At 37.9% G+C, this 26909-nt stretch overlaps 1 protein-coding gene across 1 annotated transcript in view; it reads right to left on the reverse strand.

Annotated features, from left to right (window-relative positions):
* Positions 1-26909, reverse strand: part of ARHGAP15 (Rho GTPase activating protein 15) — a 698712-nt gene that overhangs the window by 659113 nt on the left and 12690 nt on the right. Inside the window, exon 2 of the mRNA XM_027561624.1 lies at positions 7398-7576. Within this exon, the coding sequence (XP_027417425.1) occupies positions 7398-7562 (165 nt within the window). The 5' untranslated portion in view covers positions 7563-7576. The remainder of the gene's footprint in view (positions 1-7397; positions 7577-26909) is intronic.

The following is a 26909-nucleotide window of genomic DNA, read 5'->3' on the forward strand; positions in this document are numbered from 1 at the left end:
AAAAATACTGTTCCCAGCTTCTGATACAACTGTACCTGAAATGACTCATATCATCTTAGGAATTTGCCATAAACGCCCCTTCAATAAGGCTCCCTGGTGGCTCAGCAGTTAAAGCGTCTGCTTCCAGTGCGGGAGACCTGGGTTCGATCCCTGGTTGGGAAGATGCCCTGGAGAAGGAAATGGCAACCCACTCCAGTATTCTTGCCTGGAGAATCCCATGGACGGAGGAGCCTGGTAGGCTACAGTTCAGGGGGTTGCAGAGTTAGACACTACTGAGCGACTTCACTTTCACTTTTTCCCTTAATAATAGTGACTGTGGTTCCAAAATTATTTTAAGGGTGAAGAGTATTATATGAATTAAATAAGAGATGGTGCAAATAATTCGGTGGAAAAGCATAGTTGCTGCCACACAGAGTATTAGGTAACATTTTTTTTTTTTTTTTAATTAGAATGTACACTTTAAGATTACTGATTATGAACATCAGGGGACCTGAGATTTTGATTCATCAGTAATTCTCCTTTATGTCTACACTAAGACGTAAAAATGAGACCTCTGTCTCAACTTGGTATTTCAGAGCCTGTACATGCTGGTGCAGAAGCAGTTTTACCTGTAATCTCTAGTACTGCTCTGCCCCCTTGTGCTGCTGCAGTGAACTCAACATAAGGCACAGTTTGCCTTCATCTCTGAACATGTACTACAGAAAAACCCCACTGTCACTTCTCACTTTTCTGGCAAGTTCAAGGTCAGTGTCTAGCTATTTTCAGCTCATCTCTTCTTGATCCATGCAGAGAAATGACAAGGTAACGTGATTCGGGGTCAGCTGTATTACAGGAACCGTTACATAAACGGAGAAAGTGAAAATCAATCCTAGCTGACAGTGACTTCGGGATAATCAACGCCCACTGGATGCCTCTGTCAGCTCGCCTGCATCAAACACCGTGTGACTTCTGTCAGATCTTTTTAATAAAACTATATTCTCACTTTCAGCAACCTAAATAAATATTTCTCTTGAGCTGATTTTTTCAGATTATGTTAGCCTTCCAGATTTGTAAACTATGCCAATAACGCTGTGAAAAAAATTAATGCGTGATACCCCTGTCCTACAGTTTATTATTGACCTGAGATGGAGTTTACTGCTGTAGAAACACCCGTTTTTTGAGTGATCCAAGAGAGCTCTCATACAGACATTTTCTGCACTGATCTCAACACCTTCCCCATCATCCTCAGCCCTATCTCCTCTCTCTTCCTCCTTGTCTAATAAAACACCTTAATCAATCATTTCTTGTTGGGAGAGTATTTTTTCCTCCTTTTTTGATGTTCATCGCTTTCCTTTTTATCTCTCTATTTTCTGCCAGGACATTTCCCCCTAATACAGAATTGGAAATACAGTATTTAACAAGATGTTCCAGTTTAGTGGCATTCCCACTGACAGCACCTGATATATCAGTTTAGGGAAGGAGCTATTTTTATCCCACCCACCTTGTGCTCCCTTGAAACTGTGAGGCGGGCAGTACCCCATTGAAGTACAATTTACCATAATATTAGTTGTCAGTAAATTCAAAGACAGAACTCCTAAAGCTATAAAATGGATTAGAAGCAATTTTAAAAAGAATTAACAAACTAGAGTAAGAGTATACTGTCAACAAACAAATGCTCCATCATAGGACTGTAATTTGGAATTTTAATTACCCCTCTGCTTCTGTAACAAAACAATGTCTGAACTGGCAGCGATTTGAATCTCTCACAGGTCATTGAGCATTCTAGTTAATTACTCTATGAATAGCCTGTTTTTCTCCCCTCTGGAAACACGTTTCTAATGGCAGTCAAGGTCTGACAAATGTGTCATCTACATAATTAGCTAGGAAGCAACACAAAACATTAAACATGCTTTGTGCCGACAACTATCAAAACATTTCATTTGTTGTCAATTATTCATTACTTTGTAGGTTTTGAAGGGGTTGTTATTATGGAAATAAGTCCAGATGCTAACAAGGTTAGAGTTTTGGATTCAAATTAGTAATCAGAGGACTAACTTAAAAAAAAAATGTATCTCATGTACATTCAGCGCCATGTTCAATCAGTAGGAGATTATAAACAAATTTAGCTATGCTCAAGTTAAAATGGAAACCACGCAAGCTCGAACATGAACTCAAGAGCCCCAGCTCATTCTTTGAAGCACAGACTCTACACTGTCAATGAAAACTTCCCGAACCTTTGGCATGTCCAATTTGTGCTTGGTAAACAGAGTTAAAGATTTTCAAAGCATGAGATGACATAGGATGGCAAGGACAGGAAAGAAATCTCTAGTGGTTTTGATTCTTCTTTCCTCCTTCCCCCCCCAGGGCATTTTATGTAAAAGTAAAAAATCTAGCTAATAAATATTTTCTTCTGCTTTACAGCAGACTGGTTACCTTAGGTAACCTTTGAATATCATGATTTCTTTCTTTTTTTTTGGGGGGGGGATATTTCTGAAAACTTGTTTCTCTATTATTGTTTTAATATCGTATATAAAACCAAGTGTTGTCTTGAAAGCAGTAGTCCTAATGTATATAGAGGATATAAAAAGATTTCTCAACAAAACTGACCTCTCAGTGGCAAAGAAAATTGCAGTGGAAGACAAATAATTTCGTAGTCGTATCTGAGATTTGGATCTATGGAGAGTCTCACTCCACTGTCCTCCAGCTTTTCCTCATAAACCAAAATGGCTTACAAATGTCATCCACAATAGTTCGATAAAGATTAGGAACAAAACACTGTCCTTACATTGATGAGATAAGAAAGATTTAACTGCAGAATGCAGTGTATAAGAACAGTTTGTAAGGCTTGTTCTCCAATCAGGAAAATAGAATTCAAATTATATTTGTGTGTGTCTAGAATTTAATTGAGATGATCAGTTTGTTTTCCACACAATGTTTGATTAGATGCCTGTACTTCAGAGCTAGACAAAAAAAAAAGAAAGAAAACAAATTCATTCTATCAGGAAAAATCAGGAAGACCCGTTATCTACAACATGTGCAAAATATGTCAGGAAATAATTCTACCCTGAGCTCTGAGAATGCCCAGTTAATAAAAAAAGATCAGCCACTCGCTAAGGGAAAATAATTTTCTGTATCTATATTTTTCAAAGCAAAAAGGCAGCCACATCTTATACTAAATAGGACACATTAAAAATAAGCTTTAATAATCTTTACGCAAAAGGAAACTAATCCATTTTCAGATCATACGATCCACAGCAATAAAAGGAAATCATCAAACTAAAGACAATTTTAGAAATGGCTGCAGACTCTCATTTAATTAACATGCAACAGATCATATATTTATGAGGAAGTCAAAATATTTAGGAAGCCTATAATCCTGTAAGCCTTAATGTGGTATAAAAACAACAAATAAATGCAAAGTGTTACTGTTATACATGCCTGCCTGATCAATGGTTTTCACATATTGATCTATAAATGGAGTTGACAGTCTGTGTTGGCTGCACATTTTCCAAGCAGTGCTATTTTTGTATAAAACCAATACGGGCAATTACCTTTGTTTGAGATGCCAAGTCTTATCAATTCAATGTGATTTAGTGTCATTTTAATTGAATATCAGGATCCACTTCAGGACAATTTATACAAACAAAGCCTCAAACCTAACTATAAGCTTGATTTGAAATAAACAGGGATAAGTCCTACAGCCTCATAATATTTCTCAAAATCTCTGCTAAACAGAAGGCTTATATTTTTAGTAGCAATTTTTATGTCTGCCTTTTTAGCTAGCCACAACTTTGGCAAGTATCCTATAATCACAGAAGTAAGAAACAAAGGAAAATTGTTTCCTTTTTTTCCCTTATAATATATTGAAAAGAAAAATGAAGGAACACTGTCTGTTAACAGAAGCACAAGGAGTCTTGTATGTTAATGTTTAGAAATGGCTTGAACTAAGTCTTTATCTGAATACTAATAAAAATAAAACATTTTCCTGTCTATGATGGCTATGAATGGAGTGATGCACTCTGTGGGGTTTACAAGCTGGAAATGGTGAATATTCATACATGATGCTGCTTAAGACACCGGTATTAAATGCCAGAACTGCTCCTGCCTGCAAATCCTACGTCTGCGGTTTCCTGACTTGGGCTATTTAAACTCTTCATTAATATCTATTTTCAAGCTGTCTAGTAGGCTGGGCATCCCTCTTACAAATAACATCAAAGTCACATTAAACCTTTTGTATTAGCTATTCTCTGGATTGCACATTAGCCTTTTTCGCCCCACACTTTACTTGCCCCTGTTTATGCTCACTCAGCCTTCTGCTTCTGTATTTAGCATGTTCGGGTAAACCATCAGTCCACCTTTAAGAGGTCTCTGGTGCTTGGGGCAGGGGGCAGGGAGATAACAAATCACTGAGACCAAAGAGCGTTCCCTCCCCACGAAACCGCCAGACCGTTCTCACAGATATGCAATTTTCTTACTAACCATGTCATTCCATGTCCAAACTTCCCATCTCTCCAACATTTCTTAGAAAGCAAAGTGGCCTCTTTGAATTTTGAAAAGGCGTCAATCTTATGAGCCACATAAAAATGATTTTTTGGTGTTTAAAGAAAATGATGCATGCCACCAATAAAATACTAATGGACTATTGATACCTGTTTTACTGGAATGCTTCCCTGCAGCACTTAGGCAATAAAAACTTTTAATTCAACAAGTAAATTCACCTGTGTTTGCAGAGTTTGGGGTCGCATAAATGTTTATATTGGCATTTCAAATACTCCTCGATTTAATACATCAAGGACATAGGCTCCTATGACATATATATGAGAGTTTTATATGAGAGTCTTACTACACACATTTTAATTAATCAACTTTAAAAAAGGACTTTATAAATTAATGACAAAATTACATAATAGATCTGACCCTAGAATTACTATCATTTTTTATTATAGGTGAAATCATAGTAATGTAATATCAGACTGTGTTAGTATATACTCTAAGTCCTTGTTAATTTGCATAATTGGCATGGCAGTAACAAATAGTATATATATGCCAAATATATTAAATAGGGCACATAATACATATATAGTTTCTAAATACTCAATTGCTTTCTGTACAAATTAAATGTATTTGTGTCTGTTACAGAAAATCATGCTACATGTGAACTTCTGCACACATTTTAGTGTATATCTTCGCCCACTTTCCCTAAGTTCAAAATCTCCCCCTTGACCTTACCCCAACTTCCAACTTCTGAGAAATCAAGTTCTTAGTTTAGCTTGAGCAGATATCTTTAACAGGCTTGTTTGAATAAATATGCCAAAATACTTTACATTCTGTCAGTATCTAGTCAGAAAATTGTGCATGGAAAAAAGAGATGAAAAGAACTGAGACAGAAAGAAAATTAGTGCCATGGCAAGCTTTCAATACAGGATCTCTGAGCCAAGTTTTCTTGGTGAAATGACATATCCTCACTAAAATACCCCTTTTATATAATTATGCACTGAGCACACATAACCAAAAGTAACTTTTATTTTTGTTCCTTATCGAGGAATACATATTGCCGAGGCTAAGAATGCGGAAACAAAAGCTGGGATAATTATAGCTAATTTAACTTTGGAAAACTCTGATTCTCCAGCAGTCCAGCATACAACCCCCCAAACTAAAGTTATGTAACAAGGTAATATCAACAATGAGAAACTGCATGATAAAATCCTGCCCAAAAGTGAAAAATGCTAATTTTGTCTCATTTAGCAGCTGGATACAGAAATGCTCATTAGTTTTAAGAGGGTTAATCCTTTTAACTTTTGCATATTGATATGCCAATTATGCCTAATTGTACAAGAGGCATCAGTCAAGGTAATAGTGCATAAACACATGAAAGTTATTAAGTACATCCCAACATGTAATAAAGTAGGTGTTAATTGGTAGCTGAGTTCTGCGGGCTATTGAGGTGGATAATTCATTGAGAGATGGATCACTTGTAATTTCTCTCCATAATTCCTTTTGCAGTCTCATGCTGTGATGTTTTCATGCTTGTCAAAAACAACTGCGGCATAGTGCCTTTTGTTAAACACAGCCAATAAAATATGTTAGGCATCATTAAATATACTTAACTTTTAAACTTTTTCAAAGGTACAGTTCTTACTGATAATACATTATAGAGATTCCAATAATTTACTCTAACCACTATCTCAAGTTCACGGCTGAGGAACGGTTTAGCAGGTTTCAAAGTCAGGCTGACTGTGTTGTGCCTCCCAGCAGACAATACTTTTAAATGAGAAAAGAAAGAAAGAAAAATGTTTCTCTCAGAACCTTATCTAGGGACATATTTCTCACTTCCAAAATATAATCACTGGCTTCCTCATGCTACATCTGTCTATAATACCTGAAAAAAGAATGGTTAAAATCATATATTCCTCAGGCTCCTGAAATTGTGGTGGGTTAATTCTGCACTTGAAATTCGAGTGAAAAACAGGGAATAAATATAATCAGTAACATGCTACTCAGCAAGTTGATCTCATTTAATAACTCAGTTAGGGAGCTGAATATTTCATAGGCCCCTATGATATTAACAGAACACTCAATTAATAGCTCACATGTTACTGCAGGGTGACTGGGACTCACAGGCTATCCCCAGCTAACCTAGCTCTTGCTCTTGCTCTCACTGTGAGCAACAAAACAGATCCGGGGTCCAAAAGAGTGGCTAACATTGCATAAATAATTTTGTAACATCCTATGGCCTCAGCTGCAAGTTACCACCATTATGGAAGAAAATTAACCAGAGGAGACTCATTGCAATCAGTATGTTTAGTGGCTCAGGATGAGTGCAGGGGCAGGGACACAACTGGCAGTAGAGTTCATCTCTAACTATTTTATTTCAAATCTTCCTAATGACACATTATGGAGACAAAATGGCTTCCTCTCCAAACCTTAAATTGCCACACCATTTCCACTGCTCAAACTCATTCCAAATCAGACTGTAATTTCCAATATCATATATTGTTGGAAGATTTTTAAGGAAAAGATTTTCACATTTAAAAACTATATTTTTTCTCAGTTTATTCTTAGCTAATTTTAGCCTCTGGCTTTTCAAAGTGATGTACTGTATTTGGAAGTACAAACACCACATGCCAGCATAACCTCATTATTTTTATGACACTGAAGCATGATAGTGGAGGCCCTTAAAATGAGTCAAAGGTGCTCTTCAGTCTAGTTCCAAATCCACTTTATCACTCTGGATTAAGCCCAGTTCTTCTTTTGCAACTGGGGATATTATTATGATTATAAGTAGGCAAGATAAAATGCATTACAAAAACAGTTTTCTCATGCACATTAGGAAAACAAATAAAACACGGCTAATTAGCCCCCCCACTTTTACTTTTTTATAAAATTCTATATCAGGGAACTTGGGGTGTCTGACTTACAGGTTCAGTGACCTTCCCAACTTCGGTGAGGATCATAGATTTACTTTGGCTCAGCCTGTCATGGTGGCTGTTGGCATTTTTGATTCTCATTTGCACAGCTCCAGTGCCTTGGCGGGTGGGATTCAGTGTTTCCACAGGGATATCAGAATTTGTAGATTTCTGCATAGTACAGTGGTATCCTGATAAAATATAAAAGTATTATATTATTCTAAATATACATAGTTTTCCATGAAAAACTCTTGGTGGAGTGGACATCTCTATTCATCATTAAGGCACGAAAATGGCGTTAAGTCTCCGCCTCTTTGAGTGGTGAGGAAGAAGGTAGTTATTTTGCAGTGTGTTGTTTGTTTGTTTGTTTTTTATCAGTTAGGACCTCTATATTCCAACACTACTGTATTCATGCCAGAGGATTTCAATTCAAATATAATACACTCAAATTCTGTGTAGTTCCTTCATTTGATTAAGAAACTCCTAATGACAATATGATATGGTCTCCCTTATATAGAAATGCTATTGCCAACTAAGCATTTTCAGGGTATATGCTGTTTTCATTCACAATGTCTTTGATCTATTAGCCACCCCATCCCACACCACTTTCAGATACTATTACTGGCAACTTTTTTTTTTAGTGGGAAAAAAAACCCAAAAAACTGTGAATAAGGTCAAATTTAAGTGTATAAAATTGGCTTTAGAGGAAACCAAGCTGGTCCCACTGACTATCAAATATGTTGGCTTGGCCTCATTAGCCTGGTTCAGAGTCCTAACCCCACCTCTACTTGCAATATCCACAGGGAAAAATTAAAATTCCTTTGTCCACTGCCATCTGCCAACTGAACTAGGTTTAGTATTAATAACTTATTGGATATAATATTTATGAAGAAAGAGAAAATCAACACATCAACACTGTTTATTTATTTATTTACATTTATTTTATTGGAAGGAGTCTGATTCAGCCAGGAAAATCCAGCGTGGGCAAATTTTAAAGGAGTGGCTATGAAAAAAGAATACTTCAGAAAAAGAAAACAAAGAAAATAAATTGGGTGGGTGGACCAAGAGGGCTTTGAGTTGCTTCCCAAATACATAATCCTTTTCAGCTGCTCCTGCCCACAAGTTCCTCAAATGAATACATCTACTCATTTAAAATAGAACATTTGCAATGCAAATATAGCTTCTAAGTTTCTAGAAACAGATCCGCTTCTGCCTGAGTGTTGTCTCCATCTCTCACCTATACAGATGCTTCAGTGCTAACCTGGTCAATTGGGTACAATATTAGAAAAAACTGTCATCAGTCAGTTTTAAAAGTCAATATAATCCTAAAGAAGAATTATATTTTAAGGAGCCAATTGTATTGGTACTTCTACATTGGTTGGACAGACAACCAGGCTAAAATCGTGGTAATGTTCTGGTTGAGTGGACATGAAAATAATTAGGAAAAAATAAAAGCATTTTAATAGGAGGAAAAGTGGTATCAGGAAAAACTGATACCAATTAGGCAGCTGAGTGATATTTTTTAAAAAGTTAATATTTATTGAGTATTTACTATGTGCCAGGCAATTAGCTGGTTTAATCCTTATAAAGCTCCTATGATATTCACATTATACTTATGTTTTTATTGAGGAGAAAAATGAGCATTGGAAAGACTAAAATTTTCTTAAGGACAGTGAACACAAAGAAGTGGAATATTTATTTTACCCCCTCACTAAAAAGACTCTTGGGAATCCCTTGGACTGCAAGGAAATCCAACCAGTCCATCCTAAAGGAGACCAGTTCTGGGCGTCCATTGGAAGGACTGATGCTGAGGCTGAAACTCCAATACTTTGGCCACCTCATAGAAAGAGTTGACTCATTGGAAAAGACCCTGATGCTGGGAAAGATTGATGGCAGGAGGAGAAGGGGATGACAGAGGATGAGATGGCTGGATGGCATCACCGACTCGATGGACGTGAGTCTGAGTGAACTCTGGGAGTTGGTGATGGACAGGGAGGCCTGGCGTGCTGCAATTCATGGGATCTCAGAGAGTCGGACACGACTGAGTGACTGAACTGAACTGAACTTAAACTTCTCCAGGGGATCTTCCTGATCCAGGGATTGAAACTGGGTCTCCTGCATTGAAGGTGAATTTTTTACCATCTGAGCTACCAGGAAAGTCTCCACTAAGTTGTTTACAGGATAGTTATATAAAGAATTCCTGAATCTGGTCCCATCACTTCATGGGAAATAGATGGGGAAACAGTGTCAGACTTTATTTTTTGGGGCTCCAAAATCACTGCAGATGGTGATTGCAGCCATGAAATTAAAAGACGCTTACTCTTTGGAAGAAAAGTTATGACCAACCTAGATAGCATATTGAAAAGCAGAGACATTACTTTGCCAACAAAGGTCCATCTAGTCAAGGCTATTGTTTTTCCAGTGGTCACGTATGGATGTGAGAGTTGGACTGTGAAGAAAGCTAAGCGCTGAAGAATTGATGCTTTTGAACTGTGGTGTTGGAGAAGACTCTTGAGAGTCCCTTGGACTGCAAGGAGATCCAACCAGTCCATTCTGAAGGAGATCAGCCCTTGGATTTCTTTGGAAGGAATGATGCTAAAGCTGAAACTCCAGTATTTTGGCCACCTCATGCGAAGAGTTGACTCATTGGAAAAGACTCCGATGCTTGGAGGGATTGGGGGCCAGAGGAAGAGGGGACAACAGAGGGTGAGATGGCTGGATGGCATCACCGACTCGATGGACATGAGTCTGAGTGAATTCCGGGAGATGGTGATGGACAGGGAGGCCTGGCGTGCTGCGATTCATGGGGTCGCAAAGAGTCAGACACGACTGAGCAACTGAACTGACTGAACCAAATTATTTTTCTACTTCTTTTCTTTTCTTTTTTTTTTTTTTGACAAAGTAATGTCTCTGCTTTTTATTTTATTTTTTTATTTTTTTAATTTTATTTTATTTTTAAACTTTACAATATTGTATTAGTTTTACCAAACATCAAAATGAATCCACCACAGGTATACCTGTGCTCCCCATCCTGAACCCTCCTCCCTCCTCCCTCCCCATACCCTCCCTCTGGGTGGTCCCAGTGCACCAGCCCCAAGCATCCAGTATCATGCATCGAACCTGGACTGGTGACTCGTTTCATACATGATATTATACATGTTTCAATGCCATTCTCCCAAATCTCCCCACCCTCTCCCTCTCCCTCTCTTCATTTCATAATCCTATGAGTGACATATTTAAAAAACATTTAATTGAGAACAAAAAGGCTCTTTTGACAACATTGGAAATACAACTTTGAGGTAATAAAATAAGGAAGTCTTATCCCCACTATTCCATAGAAATATGATTACAACTACATTTAATAGAATTTTTAAATGGATCGAATCTGACCACTAATGTATGCATAAGGGAACTTACCTCTTTATATAACTAGAATAAGATATAGAAGGTTAAATATATCAGTGTGTTTTAAAAAGTAAATGCAATCACAGGCAAATGATATAAATAGTTATTTTTCCATATACCCTAGTACAGGATAATACATTTTTGGTTTTATTCTGTGTATTATTTATTATCGAGGCCATCAATTTTTCATAACCAAGAAGACATTATTTCAAAATAAAGCAAATCTATGGATTTTTTATATTGATAAAGTGCTAATAATAAAGGCATGAGTTTTTTCAGCGTTTCAGTGAATGAAGTAATTATGAGTGAAACAATGAGAATCTAGGCACTGTGATTGTGATGGAGACCTTGGATTCATTATAATTAGACTAGCTAAGGGTCAGACACGACTGAGCGACTTCACTTTCACTTTTCACTTTCATGCATTGGACAAGGAACTGGCAACCCACTCCAGTGTTCTTGCCTGGAGAATCCCAGGGATGGGGGAGCCTGGTGGGCTGCTGTCTATGGGGTCACACAGAGTCGGACACGACTGAAGCGACTTAGCAGTAGCAGCAGCAACAGTTGCATAAAAAGAACTCATGATGACTTCTAGTGGCAGCACAGCCTGTAATGTCCACCTTAATGCCTTTGAACAAGTCCATGGCCCCTTGTTCTGTCTTTGGAAGAAAACTGAGAGTGAGGGTGCATGGTCAACCAGGAGGACCGCTATGATATGCACCATCCTTTCCACTTCTGATACCACTGCACTAAAAACTGGGAGCTGAAGTACTACTGCAGATTTACAGAGCTCCAAAGTTTCAGGCAAATAGGCAGCAATGAAAACGCATTGGTATGATTTAATGTCCAAGGGATGTGGATTATGCTTGAGGAGAATCAAGGATTAAACATATAAATCTTTTCTAAAAGAATCTAGATTCTCCTTGGAGTTCATTCAAGGCTTGATCTTCCACATTATTCATTAGATTTGTACTCCAAAGATAGTGTGCTTGCCACATTGGTGAGGGAAATACTCTAGCTAGAGCCACTATCTTCTGACCAAGAGCGTGAAGCCACTGAATTTACATAGCCTCACCATGTGCCATTTATAGGAAATGTTGCTTCCTCAGACGGCACACATTTCAGCATCAAATCAACATCTGCATTCTGGTATTGATTTCACAATTAACCCATAATTTGTCTGGGGATGGGTTTCCGTCAACAGGCTGGATTTCTTTAAAAAACCTCTTATCTGGCTTCCCCACCTGTTTTCTAGGGGACAATCTGCAGAAAGGAATTTCAAAATTCCTCCTTTAGATCTTTCTTTTAAGCTGCTTTCCCCCTACACTGGTTAATGTTATTTCTCTTCTCTCACTCCTCTAGCTATCACTCTCTTTCCCAACTGACCCCAGTTCACATTTTGTTGGAAGCACATTGCTCTCTTATTTTTTCTTCTGTATTTTGTTTTACAATGGTATTCCCTTGATACTATTCATAGTTATTCTCATATTTGTAATATGGTGGTTTCATGTTGCTCTAAGAAGAATACAGAAAATGACACAAACTTCCTCTTACCCACAGAAAATAAATGACCTATTTAAGGTTTATTGAGACTTTCCTGAGTGACAGACACTAGAGTAGAGGTTCTTTTTTGTGTTTTTGTTTGCTTCAGCCAAGTGCTTTGTAGTAGTTTAGTGAGTGTGATAAATAAATAAATCAAATTAAATGAGAAAAGAGTTGTGCCCAGGTGGGAAGAGAAGCAATGGCATTTGACTCTGGTGGAACGGTGAGGTGTAGAGAGAGAAAGTCTGCAAAAGAAGACCAGCCGATGCTGGAGCTAAATTAAGACAAGTTGGGCTTTGGGGGCAAAAGGCTTGGTAGTGCAGAGGTATGCAAATAATTGTGAAATTATAAGGTAAAATTTCACATGTGTTATAAAGAAATACTACAGTACCGAGGAAGTTGAAGGAAAAGACAAGTGCTGGATTTCATGAAGGAAATGGCATTTAGTATCCATGTGGGTAAGTCTGATTATCTTGCTATCCTCTCATCAGGCTGAAGGATTAACTGAGAGCCTCAACCCTCCTAAGCCAACCAGTGCTATAAGAGGCAAGGTATTCTAGACACTCTGAGGAAGAGAATTTGGGAAGAGGGCTTTCCTTGGCATAATACACAAACATCTTGTGTGGAAGAACTGAGTACAAGACAGAGGGAAGCAGGACCCCCTCACCCTCAGCAGGAACTGGGGAAGGGGGAGGACAGAGGAGGAAGGAAATATAATTGCCAGAAATGACAGTTGCACTGGTAGCTGTGAAACTTCTAACTGTTGTACTCTGTGGGTTCAGAGGTGATTTATTCTTTTTCATCCTGTTAGAAACCTCTCACACCAAGTGGATAAGGCTGTTTTATACCAAATTTTGCAAGTCATATTCAGATCCCACTTACAGTTCTTTCTCTTTAGACTCCTTCAACTTTCCCATTTTCCCCTCGCCCACACCCTAATATTCTTTTTCCTCTACCTTGAACACTATGATCCTTTTAACATTTTGGCTGCCAAAGCCCTCCCACCTACTTAGGCCCCATCATATCCACAGGGTCAATATTTCTGAAAGGCCATCATCAATTCTTACTTACATTTTTTTACTTAATCCATCTGCTCAGTGAATCACTTAGATGTATATATGGGAGAGGAGTGATTATAGCAATTAACACAATACCATAAACGAGTAGTCAGATTTCACATTAACCCTCAGGAACCGTTTACCTGAGTCTCATACTGGAAACTCTTCTGGCTATGTGGGAACACATCTCATAGTAGAAAATCTTTGGTTATTCTACTTTGTGTGTGTTCCTAAGTACTTGTAGAGGCAGGCAGCATTTATGACTAAGGAAAGGAGATCAGGATTGTATTCTAGTAAATGGTGTCTCCTGGAGTTGTGGGATGTGATGGCTTGCCATGGTACTCTAATTTTTGAGTCTTTAGGAAAGAAGTTTCTAGGGGAACAAACTCCATTATAAAGTCTGCCCAACTATGAGTCGAAAGAAACCCTCAAACCCCAGGGTCCATCACGACTTGCTTCCAGCATCAGGGGAAGAATATAATTCCAGGAACCTAGAAGTATTAATTTCAGGATGTGTTAAGGAAGGCAATGAAGAGCTCTAATCAATGAGTTTTATGTTATTATTCCAAGAACATGCATAGGGTTTTGAAATCATATTCTGTTGTTCCACCTGTATTTTCATTTCTCACTGACCCTCGAGTTTCTAGATTTGGTAGAGTATATCGAAAAATCAGTAATATTTTTCTATGCTTGTGCATGTGTGCTAAGTCACTTCAGTCATGTCTAACTCTTTGTGACCCCATGGACCATAATCTGCCAGGCTCCTCTGTCCATGGGATTCTCCAGGCAAGAATACTGAAGTGGATTGCCATGCCCCACCTCCAGGGGATCTTCCTAACCCAGGGACTGAACCTACATCTCTTTTGTCTCCTGCATTGGTCGGTGGGTTCTTTATACCAGTGCCACCTGGGAAGCCCTTTTCTATGTTTATTCCTATACAGTTTCAGAACATCCAGCATTCTGCTAACTATATGTCATATTAAGTTTGTTTCATGTGATCTACATGCTTATTCAGTATTTCCTGTGTTCCTTCTATAACATCTTATCATCATCATCATCATCACTGTTTTTAAATTCTATTAGAAAAAAATGATGACTAGTGCATTTATATTCTTACAGGAAGCACACAGAAGCATGGTGGAAGCCTAAGGAAAATATTGAAGAATTAGTTCATTTTGCATGTGTTTAAAATGTCAATTTTATTTTACAAAACTGTCTAAATAAACATCCTTGAGTTAGAAATTTAAATGTAAATCACTTAAGGCTGCCTTCACAATTTCTCTAGACTTCCTGATTTTATATGTACCAAGAGAAGAGCAAGAATAGCTTGTGATATTACACCAGTTCCACTTTCAATACTGTTTAAAAAACAGGAAACAGTGATGAGAATGCACTTCATAAGAGCCCCACAAACTTTGACTCTGCTCAACAGACTTGGTTGGCTCAGTAATATTCTGGGTCCGATTTTCCCACTCACACTGCAAATACCTAAATAGGAATGAATGTGATATTTCATCTAATTCTAAATTTCATAGCTGCTCTGTCGATTATCTGTTGCACTCTGTTAATTATATTAAGTCTCCTGAGTTAGAAAGTTTATTTTTGACATCTCTTTCCCATCAGAAACATTAAAATAAAAGTGTATTAAGAATTATTTGAATTAGGAGAAACTGAATGGACACTATGAAATTATTTCCGTGCTACAGAGCAGAGAAAATTAAAGTTGAAGGATATTGGTGGTTCTTCCCCAAAGTTTCCCCACCTGTTCCAAGTAGTCCCAGGACAGATCTCAGGTGCTGCATCTCCAAACATCCTTGCCTTGGTCACAGACCCCTAGATCAGGGGGAAACTGTGTCTGGAAAACTAAGGTAACAAGAATTCCAAAGGAAATCTAATGGAGATCTAGTGGATAAAATGATGGTAGAGCACCCATATTAAGTATAGATCATGTAAGTCTTTAATCATTTACATCCCTGTGCTTCCTGACAAAACCACAAAGACTTAATAAATGTTTGCAGAATATAGAAATGGAAAATAAATATGGACCCTAGTTAAGGCCGGAGTATATAGCCCAGGAAAGTATTACCAATAGAAATGCTTCTGATCAAATTTATTTCTTATTTTAAAAAGAATATGTATAACTTACTCTGGCCAGTGGGTCTGAGGACCAGTGAACGAAGGATATTTCACGGTAAGTTAATGAAATAAGGCTGCAAATAAGCAATGTTTTTCATACTCTTTGACGCCAACATTAAGGTATATTTGGAAAATCATACAAAATTTTAAAAATATGAACATTAGCCTACTTCCATTTCAGACAACCATTTTGTTTCTTATTAAGAAAAAAAATGACCACATTTATGACCATCTTGGGATTTATCAGGGTTCTATGTTCTAACAATAGAGAAAGTCTCCCTCAAGTTTCAATTTTCTTTGGGTGCTTGACATTTTTTCTCTAAATGGAAGGACTCTCTTGCCTGACATGGATTCCCACTAAAGACTTAGTGAGGAGAACTATCTCAGAGGTAAGCACTGAGTGTGCCTCAGTGTTTTCCCGTTCCTTGGGTGTCAGCTTGGGTTTCCACTGTGTCGCAGTGAGCTGTATGGTCACCATAACCACCAAAAGCCAAGGTTCTCTCTGCCTTGACACACAGGAACTCCTTGTGGCAATATGACCCCATTCCTTTTCCGGAATGTGTAGGAAGAGCTTTCTCCAGGTCTACTGAGAGTGTGTGGAAACTCCACAGACAGATACTGTATTTGTGAGAAACTCATTTCTGTCCCCTGGAAAGATCTGTTGATCTGTGGTAAAGCACAGCCTGTTTCTTCCCCTGTGGAAATGACTTGTGACTGTGGTTGCTCCAGTAATGTGTGGCACAACCTCCATGCTACCCTTTCTTGATAGGTCAGTAATTAACTTGCATTGCGATTGTTTGTCATCTCCACCAGAGCAGCCATTTACCAAAATAACATTTTAATTTCACTTTCCTTCGAGTTTGCTTTTCTTTTCTTTTTTTTTTTTCCCTGTGGCTTCTACATCTCTATTAAGTCTAATTTCCCTAGACCATTTTCATAAGCAGAGCAAGTGCAATAAAACTCAGTTTCAAAAATGTCAAATATAATGAGAAAGGAAGCTCACAGTAAAGGAATTTGACCATAGCCACACCACTGGGTAACATTGTCTTTGACTGGACAGGTATTACATATAGGAAATGTTATAATAAGACTTTGCATTTAGTTAACTTATATCAAGAAATCTGGGTGATACGCTGCATTTACTGACAAAGTCAGGCAGATCAGCTTCATGGATAAATGGTAATACAGTTATTCTTCACATGGGTATCCTAAATAGTGAAAATGACAAGTAAAATATAAAATGTGTTTTAAGTAGAATAAATACTGAACAAAACTGTGGTAGGCAACCTTAGTATCATGCTGCTAGTGCTCCCTCCCTGGGCACTTTAGTCCACTAGTCTCAATCCTACTGGGAGAAATGCAACATATATTATATTTCAAATAATCTTTGAGCCTCTACCCTGAGAAACAGACTTTCTAGGTCCCACAGTTTCTACAAAAATTATTAAAAATTCTGGAGTAGAGTTGGACATATACACGCTTACTTACAATGGAGTCTGATTAGAGTGCAACAGAGAATGGGTCTGAGGGCAATTTCTGGTGATGGTGAAAGTGATACCATATGATAAACTTGAAACTGTATGATAAACACGATTCAAAAGGCAGAGAAGGGATTTCAAGAGCAGTGCAGGCTGAGGTAAAAAAATTTAAGGAAAGGCAAGGTGAACATCCACAACACATAATAGAGGGGAGTGGATAATTTGGAAAGCTAGATACAGACAGCGGATTAGAGCTGGATTAGGACAACCTCGCGGAGAAGGCAATGGCACCCCACTCCAGTACTCTTGCCTGGAAAATCCCATGGATGGAGGAGCCTGGTAGGCTGCAGTCCATGGGGTCGCTAAGAGTCGGACACCATTAAGTGACTTCACTTTCACTTTTCACTTTCATGCATTGGAGAAGGACATGGCAACCCACTCCAGTGTTCTTGCCTGGAGAATCCCAGGGACGGGGAAGCCTGGTGAGCTGCTGTCTATGGGGTCACACAGAGTCGGACACGACTGAAGCGACTTAGCAGCAGCAGCAGGACAAACTTGGGGCTTCCTAGGTGATGCCAGAGGTAAAGAACCGACCTGCCAATGCAGGAGACATGAGGCTCGGGTTTGATCTCTGGGTTGGGAAGATCCCCAGGAGGCGGGCATGGCAGCCCACTACAGTATTCTTGCCTGGAGAATCCCATGGACAGAGGAGCGTGGCAGTCTACAGTTCATATGGTTGTAAAGAGTTGGACACAATTGAAGCAACATAGCACACATGCACAGAAATATTACTGCTTCATTAAAGAATGTGGGCTTGTCTTATAGATTCTGGGAACTGTTGATGACTTTGTTAAAGACATAATCTCTTTCCAAAAGACTTGGTGAAAAGAGACCCAGAAGAATGGATCCCCAGTTACTGAGGCTGCACAATGAACAGTAACATTTTCATGGGATGCTTCTTAATTAACTTTGAATCAGAATAAATACCACCACATCTATTTGTAAACATTAATCTTATGATAAGAATACCCCACAATCCGGGAAAAACAAAATCAAAAAACCTTCAGGAAACTCACTTTGAACTTTCAGAGGCATGTTTAATTCTTCTGGTTATAAATCAAATGAAGAGAAAAGTAAAGGCTCCATAGAAAAGACAAAATGAAGCATTTAAGGAAGAGAGGTCCAAGGATACAATTACATCTTATTAAGGACAAAGAAGAAAAATTAAGTTGAGAGTTAGTAGAACTGCTTATGAATTTCCCACTGGTGATCAGGTAAGCAGTTAAAAAAAAAAAAGAAATAAAAGCAAATAGGAACTAAATGCTTGTATTATTACATTGATGTTCAGGCAGCAAAAGAAATTTTATGAAATGGCAATCTCCTTAGATACAGAAGAGAACCATAAGGGGTATAAGTAATGCAATCTTCTCTCTGCTTCCTCTGTCAGTTTTGACCTAATCTAGCAAGAAATGCTGAGCCATTTTCCGCCTCTTGCGTACAAGTATCAATTAAGGGAAAACAGGGTGACTATCTTAGGGCAGCGGACGATGAAATGTCACTTACACAGAAAACATCAGCTGTACAACAAGTTGTTCGGCAGCCACAGAATTAAAATAACTGGCAAAACAAGCTGTCTCATTCTCTGGGACAGACCTGACTCTCTGATCTTTGTTGGAAGTGTATCAAGTGCAAAAATACACATTTCAACCTGTGATGGCTTGTTTCCTGGAATTTCATGTCCTATAGCATTTATTTCCTAAAGGACATGACTCAGTTGCAAAGCCCTTTTATCAAGCAGATGAAATCTAATCACACATTGATTGCAGTACACTAGGCTCCCTCTATCTCCATCTTGGCCTGCCCAAGTTAAAATATGGGGAAGCAGCATATTGCATAATGAGTGTTCGACAGTAATTAACGAGAGTCAGTAATGGAGGGTAGTAAAATGTGGCTGACATTTGTTTTATTTAGCAAATTTGTTATTGTATCCTATTAGTTTTTCCCTAATGCCCATGTCTTCAAACTCTGAATTGATTGAATTGGATTTCAGTGCCAAAGGGACATGTCTGAGAATGGGACAGTAATATGGTCCATCACTGTGACAATGATAGCCCCATTAAGATACAAATATTTCAGAATAACTTTTTAAATGCATTTAAAAATGATTTCTTTCTCGCTCAATAACATATGCCTAAAATACAGTTTAAATCAATTTTTTTATGTGTGTGTATGCCTGTATTTTTATAACATGAATTGTCACAAACTGAATGCATACTCATGTAACCACACCCAAACTGAGAAACTCAAAATCAACAGCACTCCAAAAGCCCTCGGAAGCTCCCTTCCAGTCACTGTCCATCCCCAACCCCATCAGTGATAACCATCATTCTACCTTCTTAAGTTTTGTCTATTTTGAACTTATATATAACAGAAACCTAGAATATATACTTTTTATTGCTGGGCTTATTTCACTCAAAATTTCATTTGTGTAGCTGATTGCTATTTGATATTCTTTGGAAGTATCTGTGCAAAATTGTCCTTTTCTTACTGATTTGTAGGAGCTGTTTTATATCCTGAATACAAGTTTCTTTTTAGTATATCTGTTGCAATAGTGATTTTCTTTTTTTTGTAGGTTGCTTTTTACTCACTCATCTTTTCATTAGTAGAGATTTAGCTTTAATATATCCAATGTATCACTTATCTAACTTTGTGATTAGTGCTCTTTTTGTCCTCTTAAGAAGTCCTTGCCTAATCCACGGCTACAAAGACTATTCATGTATTTTCCTCTAAAAAGCTTTGGTGTTTAAACTTTTTTTTTTTAGAACTGTGATCCTTCTGGAAATAATTGCTGTTTGTGTGAGGTAGGATAATGTTCTTTCTATATAAATAACTCATATATATATTGGAGAGGAAATGGCAAGACACTCCAGTATTCTTGCCTGGAGAATATCATGGACAGAGGAGCCTGGAAGGCTGCAGTCCATAGGGTCACACAGAGTCAAACACAACTGAAGCGACTTAGCACATGTGTGTGTGTGTGTGTGTGTGTGTGTATATATATATATATATATATATATATATATAATATTAATTAGAAGGAACTGTCATTTCTTGTGATTTATCTAGGTGAAACAAGACCTGGGACCTGGCTCTACATCTGAAGTGAACAGATGCTGAAGAGCTCTCTTATCCACAGGTATCGACAGTAGGTACCATTGAGTCTAATAATTACATAACTATTCGGTTACAATCTTGGTAAATACTTGGTAACTGGGGATACAAGTTGAATAAAAAGCTTTTTTTAACAAGTAGGAAAAAATACCCATTCTTAGAGGAGCAATCCTCAGAAGTTCAGCTTTGCAGATTTTTATCAGCTAGGAGGTTTGTTACAGTCAGAGTTCTGAACATTGGGTATTTGTTCAGAGCCAGCTCGATTACCCACATAGAAGACTGTTAGTAGAGAGGTGGGGTTTTAATCTTAGCAAGAAAATGAGGCAATGAATGACCAGTTTTCCAATAGAGGATGTTGTAGTCAGGGACAAAACTATGCCTAATGAAGAAGGTGTGACTTCCTGAGGCACTGGGACTTGTAAACAAGGAGGTAACATACTTGATTTGTGTATCTTAAGTGCAGACTAAAAGCCATAATCACTTGTTACAGTTTATTATTAAATTCACAGAACTCCATTTCACTGGAATTAGTTAAAGATCCCCTACATTAAGCTTTCCCATGAGAGGCAGGGTCAGAAATAACTCAACTTCAGCTAAAAAAAAAAAAAAAAAGACTCTAGAAGTGAGAAAGAAGATAGCTGACAGCTGTAGAGCAGTGATTCTCAAGGATCAGTGTGAGAAGCTTCACAGACATGCATATTTCACCGTACCTTCCAAAGATATTCCCATTTAGCAGGACTGAGAATGAGCCTGAGAAAGAACACATTTGGCCACCACCCTTAGTGATTCATATGCACATTGAACTTTGATGAGAAACTTTGACAGAATTATATAGTTTTTTTTTTTTAATTTTATATCGTCATTGTCCTAAAATTGTAACAATTATTACAATTGTCTTATTTTTAAAGACCAATGGTACTAGGTTCATACTTGTTAATATTTTTGCTCTAATTAAGTTTTCCGTAATTAAAATTCCCTTTGGAATATGCCGGTGCTTTGGGGGAGTGGTGTGTGGATCACAGTTGAGAACAGCAAGAAGAGAAATGAGTAGGTAGCTAAATAAATATATATTATTTAGTATATAGATTTAGCATTAATTATATATTATCTAGTATATAGATTGACACACAGACACCTAGGTACATGTAAGGAATACTGTGAATGTCTTATTTGAGATTAATTAAAATATGATGTTTAGCTATCTAGAACATATATCCAGTCCTAACTTTTGCTGCAAGGAAAAACCAAGTTGGCTTATACTACAAGAAATCTAGGTCTATTGTAGAACTTTCATCAAGTGTTTTTTGTTGTTGTTTTTTATATCATAAACATAGTAAGTTTGAGTAAAACAACTTGAACAATTTGAACATGTGGAAAGCCATTCTCTTCCTTGTTAAACATCAAAAGATATTTAGTGTGAGAACAAAACAGATTCCATAAAATATTGCTGTTTTCATTCAAATTTAATCTGAAATCTGGGGACAGTAAAGTTTCTCCTTGGAAGGAAAGTCATGACCAACCTAGATAGCATATTCAAAAGCAGACATTACTTTGCCAACAAAGGTCCGTCTAGTCAAGGCTATGGTTTTTCCAGTGGTCATGTATGGATGTGAGAGTTGGACTGTGAAGAAAGCTGAGCACCGAAGAACTGATGCTTTTGAACTGTGGTGTTGGAGAAGACTCTTGAGAGTCCCTTGGCCTGCAAGGAGATCCAACCAGTCCATTCTGAAGGAGATCAGCCCTGGGATTTCTTTGGAAGGAATGATGCTAAAGCTGAAACTCTAGTACTTTGGCCACCTCATGCAAAGAGTTGACTCATTGGAAAAGATCCTGATGCTGGGAGGGATTAGGGGCAGGAGAAGAAGGGGACGACAGAGGATGAGATGCCTGGATGGCATCACTGACTCGATGGACATGAGTCTGAGTGCACTCTGGGAGTTGGTGACGGACAGGGAGGCCTGGCATGCTGCAATTCATGGAGTCGCAAAGAGTCGGACATGACTGAGTGACTGAACTGAACTGAACTGAAAGCTTTCTTTCATCAAGTCAAGAATATCAAAATAGTAAACATTTTTAGCAGTCCACATTATTTAAATTAAAAGTTTTTGAGTGTGTTTTTCAATGCTAGTCTTTGAAGATACTATAATATCCTCTGTTATTATATATCTTAAATTGTATCCTTTCTAGGCTGCTTAACTAAAGGCTCTTATGTTGCTATAATTGCTTGAAGAGCTTCAGCTGCATTGTTAGGAACCTCAACCCAGGATTTGTTTAGGGGATATTTTCCCACTGAAATAAGTGGTTTTGCTTGTCTTTCCTCAAAGTAGATTTCAGAGGCCTCTACTCAGGAAGTAGGAGTTAGAAGAGATAGTTGTATGCATTATCAAACTAGGTTCCAGCTAACTGAGTGTAACTGTAATTTGAAGTAATTTAGCCAAATTTCTGTCTTAATTTAGACCCCTCATAAAGTAAAATATAGGATTTTGATTTGGACATCTTGAAGTGAAAAGGAATTCATAAATGGTAGAATTTTAAAATGTCTATCAGATTACCTAATTAAAAATTATTGAACAGTAGTTCTTTTTCTCTGTGTCCTCCCATATCATTTATATCCATTGTCATGACTACTTCTGGAAAAGAGATAATCATCTATTAAGAGATAACACATATGATGGGCTATACAACCACACTTGGGCTATATTTCCTCATCCTATGCACTGAGAATTTCACACATGTATGTGTGTGCATGCACATACACATTTAAATTGTTGTTACTATTATTATTGCCACCTAAGGTATACAAAACTAAAACTCTCTTTTCTTTGCCCTATGACAATTGATCCTTTACAAGTATAGGTGTTCTGATCTGTATTTGATATTTTATGATTTTGTGAACATCAGGGAAACTAAAGATTATTATATTTGTTATTACTTAGAAAAGTTAAATTTTGGAGACATCTTAATGGTTAAAACAATGCTTTGAGGAGGACTAGCAGCAGAAGAGTTTGTTCTTCCAAGTAAAGTAAATGAGCCTAGTTGTGAAAGGCAGACAAACAAAAGAAGGGCCTAAATGAAAAGGTTATAGATAAACGGAAGCTTTTTCATAAAGTAAATGTGCTAGTCAGTCTCCAGCCATTTATTAGGATTCATTGTGTGCACAGAAGTTACTCAGAGGACTCTAGTTCTCTCTAATCATTACACCCTGCTCCTGCTTTCTTAGGAGCAGCTATAAATTCAAGAAGAGGTGGAAAACCGGCAGACTGCCAACCAAATTCAACCCACAGACATATGTTGTTGGGCCTGAACAATGTTTTGGAGAATTTTGAATCAGCTTCCAATTGAAACATGATAATTTTTACTTTTTCTAAAAACAAGTCTGTATTTGTGTGTCTTCTCTTAAAAAATGATGAGATGTGAAGAACTGGTTAAGGTATGCATGAGAACTATCAGGTGGAGATGTGTAGCTTCAGTATCTTGTAAACAGAATGAGTTCTCTCTGAATCAGGCTTTCTCTCCCTTCACCCTTTATTTGCATAGATAACCTGACTGACCTGGGGATATCTGTGACTGTGACCCCAGGAGTCAATCACCTCTAAGAGTTTTGCTTCTCTGATTTGTGGGTTGAGCAGAGTTTCTGCTGCATATTGAACTGGTATGATTTTCAATATCTTATTATTTTTAAATCCAAGCTGATAGGATTGAAAATGGAGAACAAAATCAAGAGACTGCATTTGTATCTCAACTTTAGAAAGAAATTCACTGGAGATTAACATTATTTATTTATACAATTTTTTCAACATGATCTGAAATGACCACGAATAGGATATTGTGCTGTGCTCTTTGCTATTGCTAAGCAAGTTCCTTTTCCCCCTCTCTGCTCTGACCTCCTTTACTGTTTCTATTATATTTTGGCAGATAATCATATCCTGACTTCTTTTGTTCTCTGTTCTCTACTTGAGTTAGATGTCCCTCCTGCCAAATTGACTTTGGACTCCTAAAAGTCAAATGCTGTATTTTTTTCAGTGTTGATACACTGTACTGGACCAAGAACATTTGGTGCCTGACTGAAATTCTTTGTTTCTAATTTTTCCAGTATTAAAATGAGCATTTGCAACAAGTGCAAGTTTGCCACCATATTAGAACGGTCATGATTCGCAGTCCCAAGTGTTACTGGATTCTCGTGCTTCTTTTCTACTCTCCACATCAAAAGCTGCCACATGGACCTGGGATCAGTGCACCATGGTCAGGGAAAGTCAGAATATCCACTGCATCTCACCTTGGCTCCATTCATGACTCAAGACATACTCTCTACCCATCTGCCATGCTGACTAGTCTCTGGTTTTCCTCTCCAACTGATTTCCCACCCTGCAGCTATGGTAAACTTGTTAATCCCCTTTCTTAGAGCCAGACTTCTAATCTAAAACTTCTGGCCTGTAAAAAGCAGCTAATTCTCCAGGGACAACCCCACAGCCACTTATCTCCCAAGTATTTTGTCAGGGACTTCCCACTGCCACACCTTCTACCATTTAATGGATGGCCTAATACCAAGCGCTTTCAGAATTAGGACTGAGATTGGTATATTCAGTCTACCTCCATACATGAAATCTTCATCAGGTTTCCTCAAGGGGAAAACAAAACAGAATAAAAACAGAAAAAGACTTTGCTCACTGGCTCAGCACCTTAGACCTTGGACATTCCAAAATCTTTTCTTATTTTTCCCCGAGAGTATTTTTCTAGGACCCCCATGCTTTGTGAACAATCTACACTGATACTTTAAAATCCAAGGCAAAAATCAGATATAATATAAAAGTGAGTCAAAAAAACCTACTTTTTTTTTGCTCTCTCCTAGTTTATGTAGTTCGTCTTTGCTTCATTTTAATTTTAGGTCCAAGATTCAGTAGCTGCCTTCCACTTTTTTAACTGCTCTGTGTGATGAATATTAATTTTTCAAAATTAAAGGGTATTTTTGGTTAGGACACATCGTGAACTGCTCAAAGGAAATTCTCCATATCAACCAAAAATTGGTAAATAAACAAGAAAAGAGTGAGCCTCCTTCCTTGTCTCCCACACAGCTGTACTGAGGAAATGAAACTAATAGCAAGAAATTGCTTTTGACGAGTTTCATAATCTTGTCAGACTAATCAGAGTTGAAATAAACCAAAATTATCCTGACATGATTTTTATATCATACGGAAGGGGAAAATGGTCATCATGTGTTTCAAGACAATCTGATAGAACAGTTATACTACAACTACTATTCACATTACATTTAATCTTTCTAAAACAGTATTTTATGACACAAACTAGGCAAAGTTCCTTATGTACATTATTATTTTTTTTAATCTTGTGAGAAAAAGCCTTGTTTTATAGATCAGGGCTTCCCTGATGGCTCAGTAGTAAAGAACCCCACCTGTCAATGGAGAAGATGCGGTTTCAATCCCTGGGTTAAGATCCCCTGGAGAAGGAAATGGCAACCTATTCCAGTACTTTTGCCTGGGAAATCCCATGGCCAGAGGAGCCTGGCAGGCTATATAGTGCATAGGGTCACAAAAGATTCAGATATGACTTAGCAGCTTAGGAACAATAATAAATCAGGAAACTCTGGCTCAGAGAGATTAAGTAAGTTGTATAAAATAACATATATACTATCTAACAACTGATGGAGCCCAAGATTTAACTTTATTTTTCTGACTTCCCAGGCAATACTCTTTTATCTTTACTATCTCTCATATTGGTTAGAATGGCTGTCATCAAAAAAATCTACAAACAAAAATCTCCACAATAAATGCTGGAGAGGGTGTGGGGAAAAGGGAACCCTCTTCCTACACTGTTGGTGGAAATGTAAATTTGTACAGCCACTACTGGGCTTTCCTGTGGCTCAGTATACCTGTGGCGGATTCATGTTGATATATGGCAAAACCAATACAATATTGTAAAGTTAAAAAAAAAAAAAAGAATCTGCCTGTAATGCAGGAGATGTGGTTTTGATCCCTGGGTCAGAAAGATATCCTGGAGAAGGGAATGGCAACCCACTCTGGTATTCTTCCCTGGAAAATTCTGTGGACTGAGGAGACTGTGCTCAGAAAGAGTCGGACACGACTGATTAACACTTTCATTTTCACTTCACAGCCACTATGGAGAATGATACGGAAGTTCCTTAAAAAAGCAAAAATAGAACTACCATGAGCGAAGTGAGTGAAAGTCACTCAGTCATGTCCAACTCTTTGCAACCCCATGGACTATTACTGTCCATGGAATTCTTCAGGCCAGAATATTGGAGTTGAGATCCCTCCTCCAGGGGATCTTCCCAGTGCAGGGACTGGACTCAGGTCTTCTGCATTGCAGGTGGATTCGTTACCAACTGAGCTATCAGGGAAGCACCTACATTACAATTTACTATGTGGTAAAAAGTATGAGGAGGGGAGCAGCCAAGCCATGATGACCAGATATTATCTATCTGGCTGTATGATCAGAAATCTGACCATATGATCCAGCAATCCGACTCCTAGGTAAACATAAGGAGAAAGACATAATTCAAAAGGATACATGCACTCCGATGTTCACTGGAGCACTATTTACAATAGCCAAGAGGTGGTAGGAACCTAAATGTCCATCAACAGAAGAAAGGATAAAGAAGATGTGGCATATATATATATATATATATATATATATATATACACACACACACAATGGAGTATTATAATAGTCATAAAAGGAAACAAAACTGTGCCATT

Source organism: Bos indicus x Bos taurus, chromosome 2 (assembly GCF_003369695.1).
Source record: "Bos indicus x Bos taurus breed Angus x Brahman F1 hybrid chromosome 2, Bos_hybrid_MaternalHap_v2.0, whole genome shotgun sequence".
Taxonomy (NCBI): domain Eukaryota; kingdom Metazoa; phylum Chordata; class Mammalia; order Artiodactyla; family Bovidae; genus Bos; species Bos indicus x Bos taurus.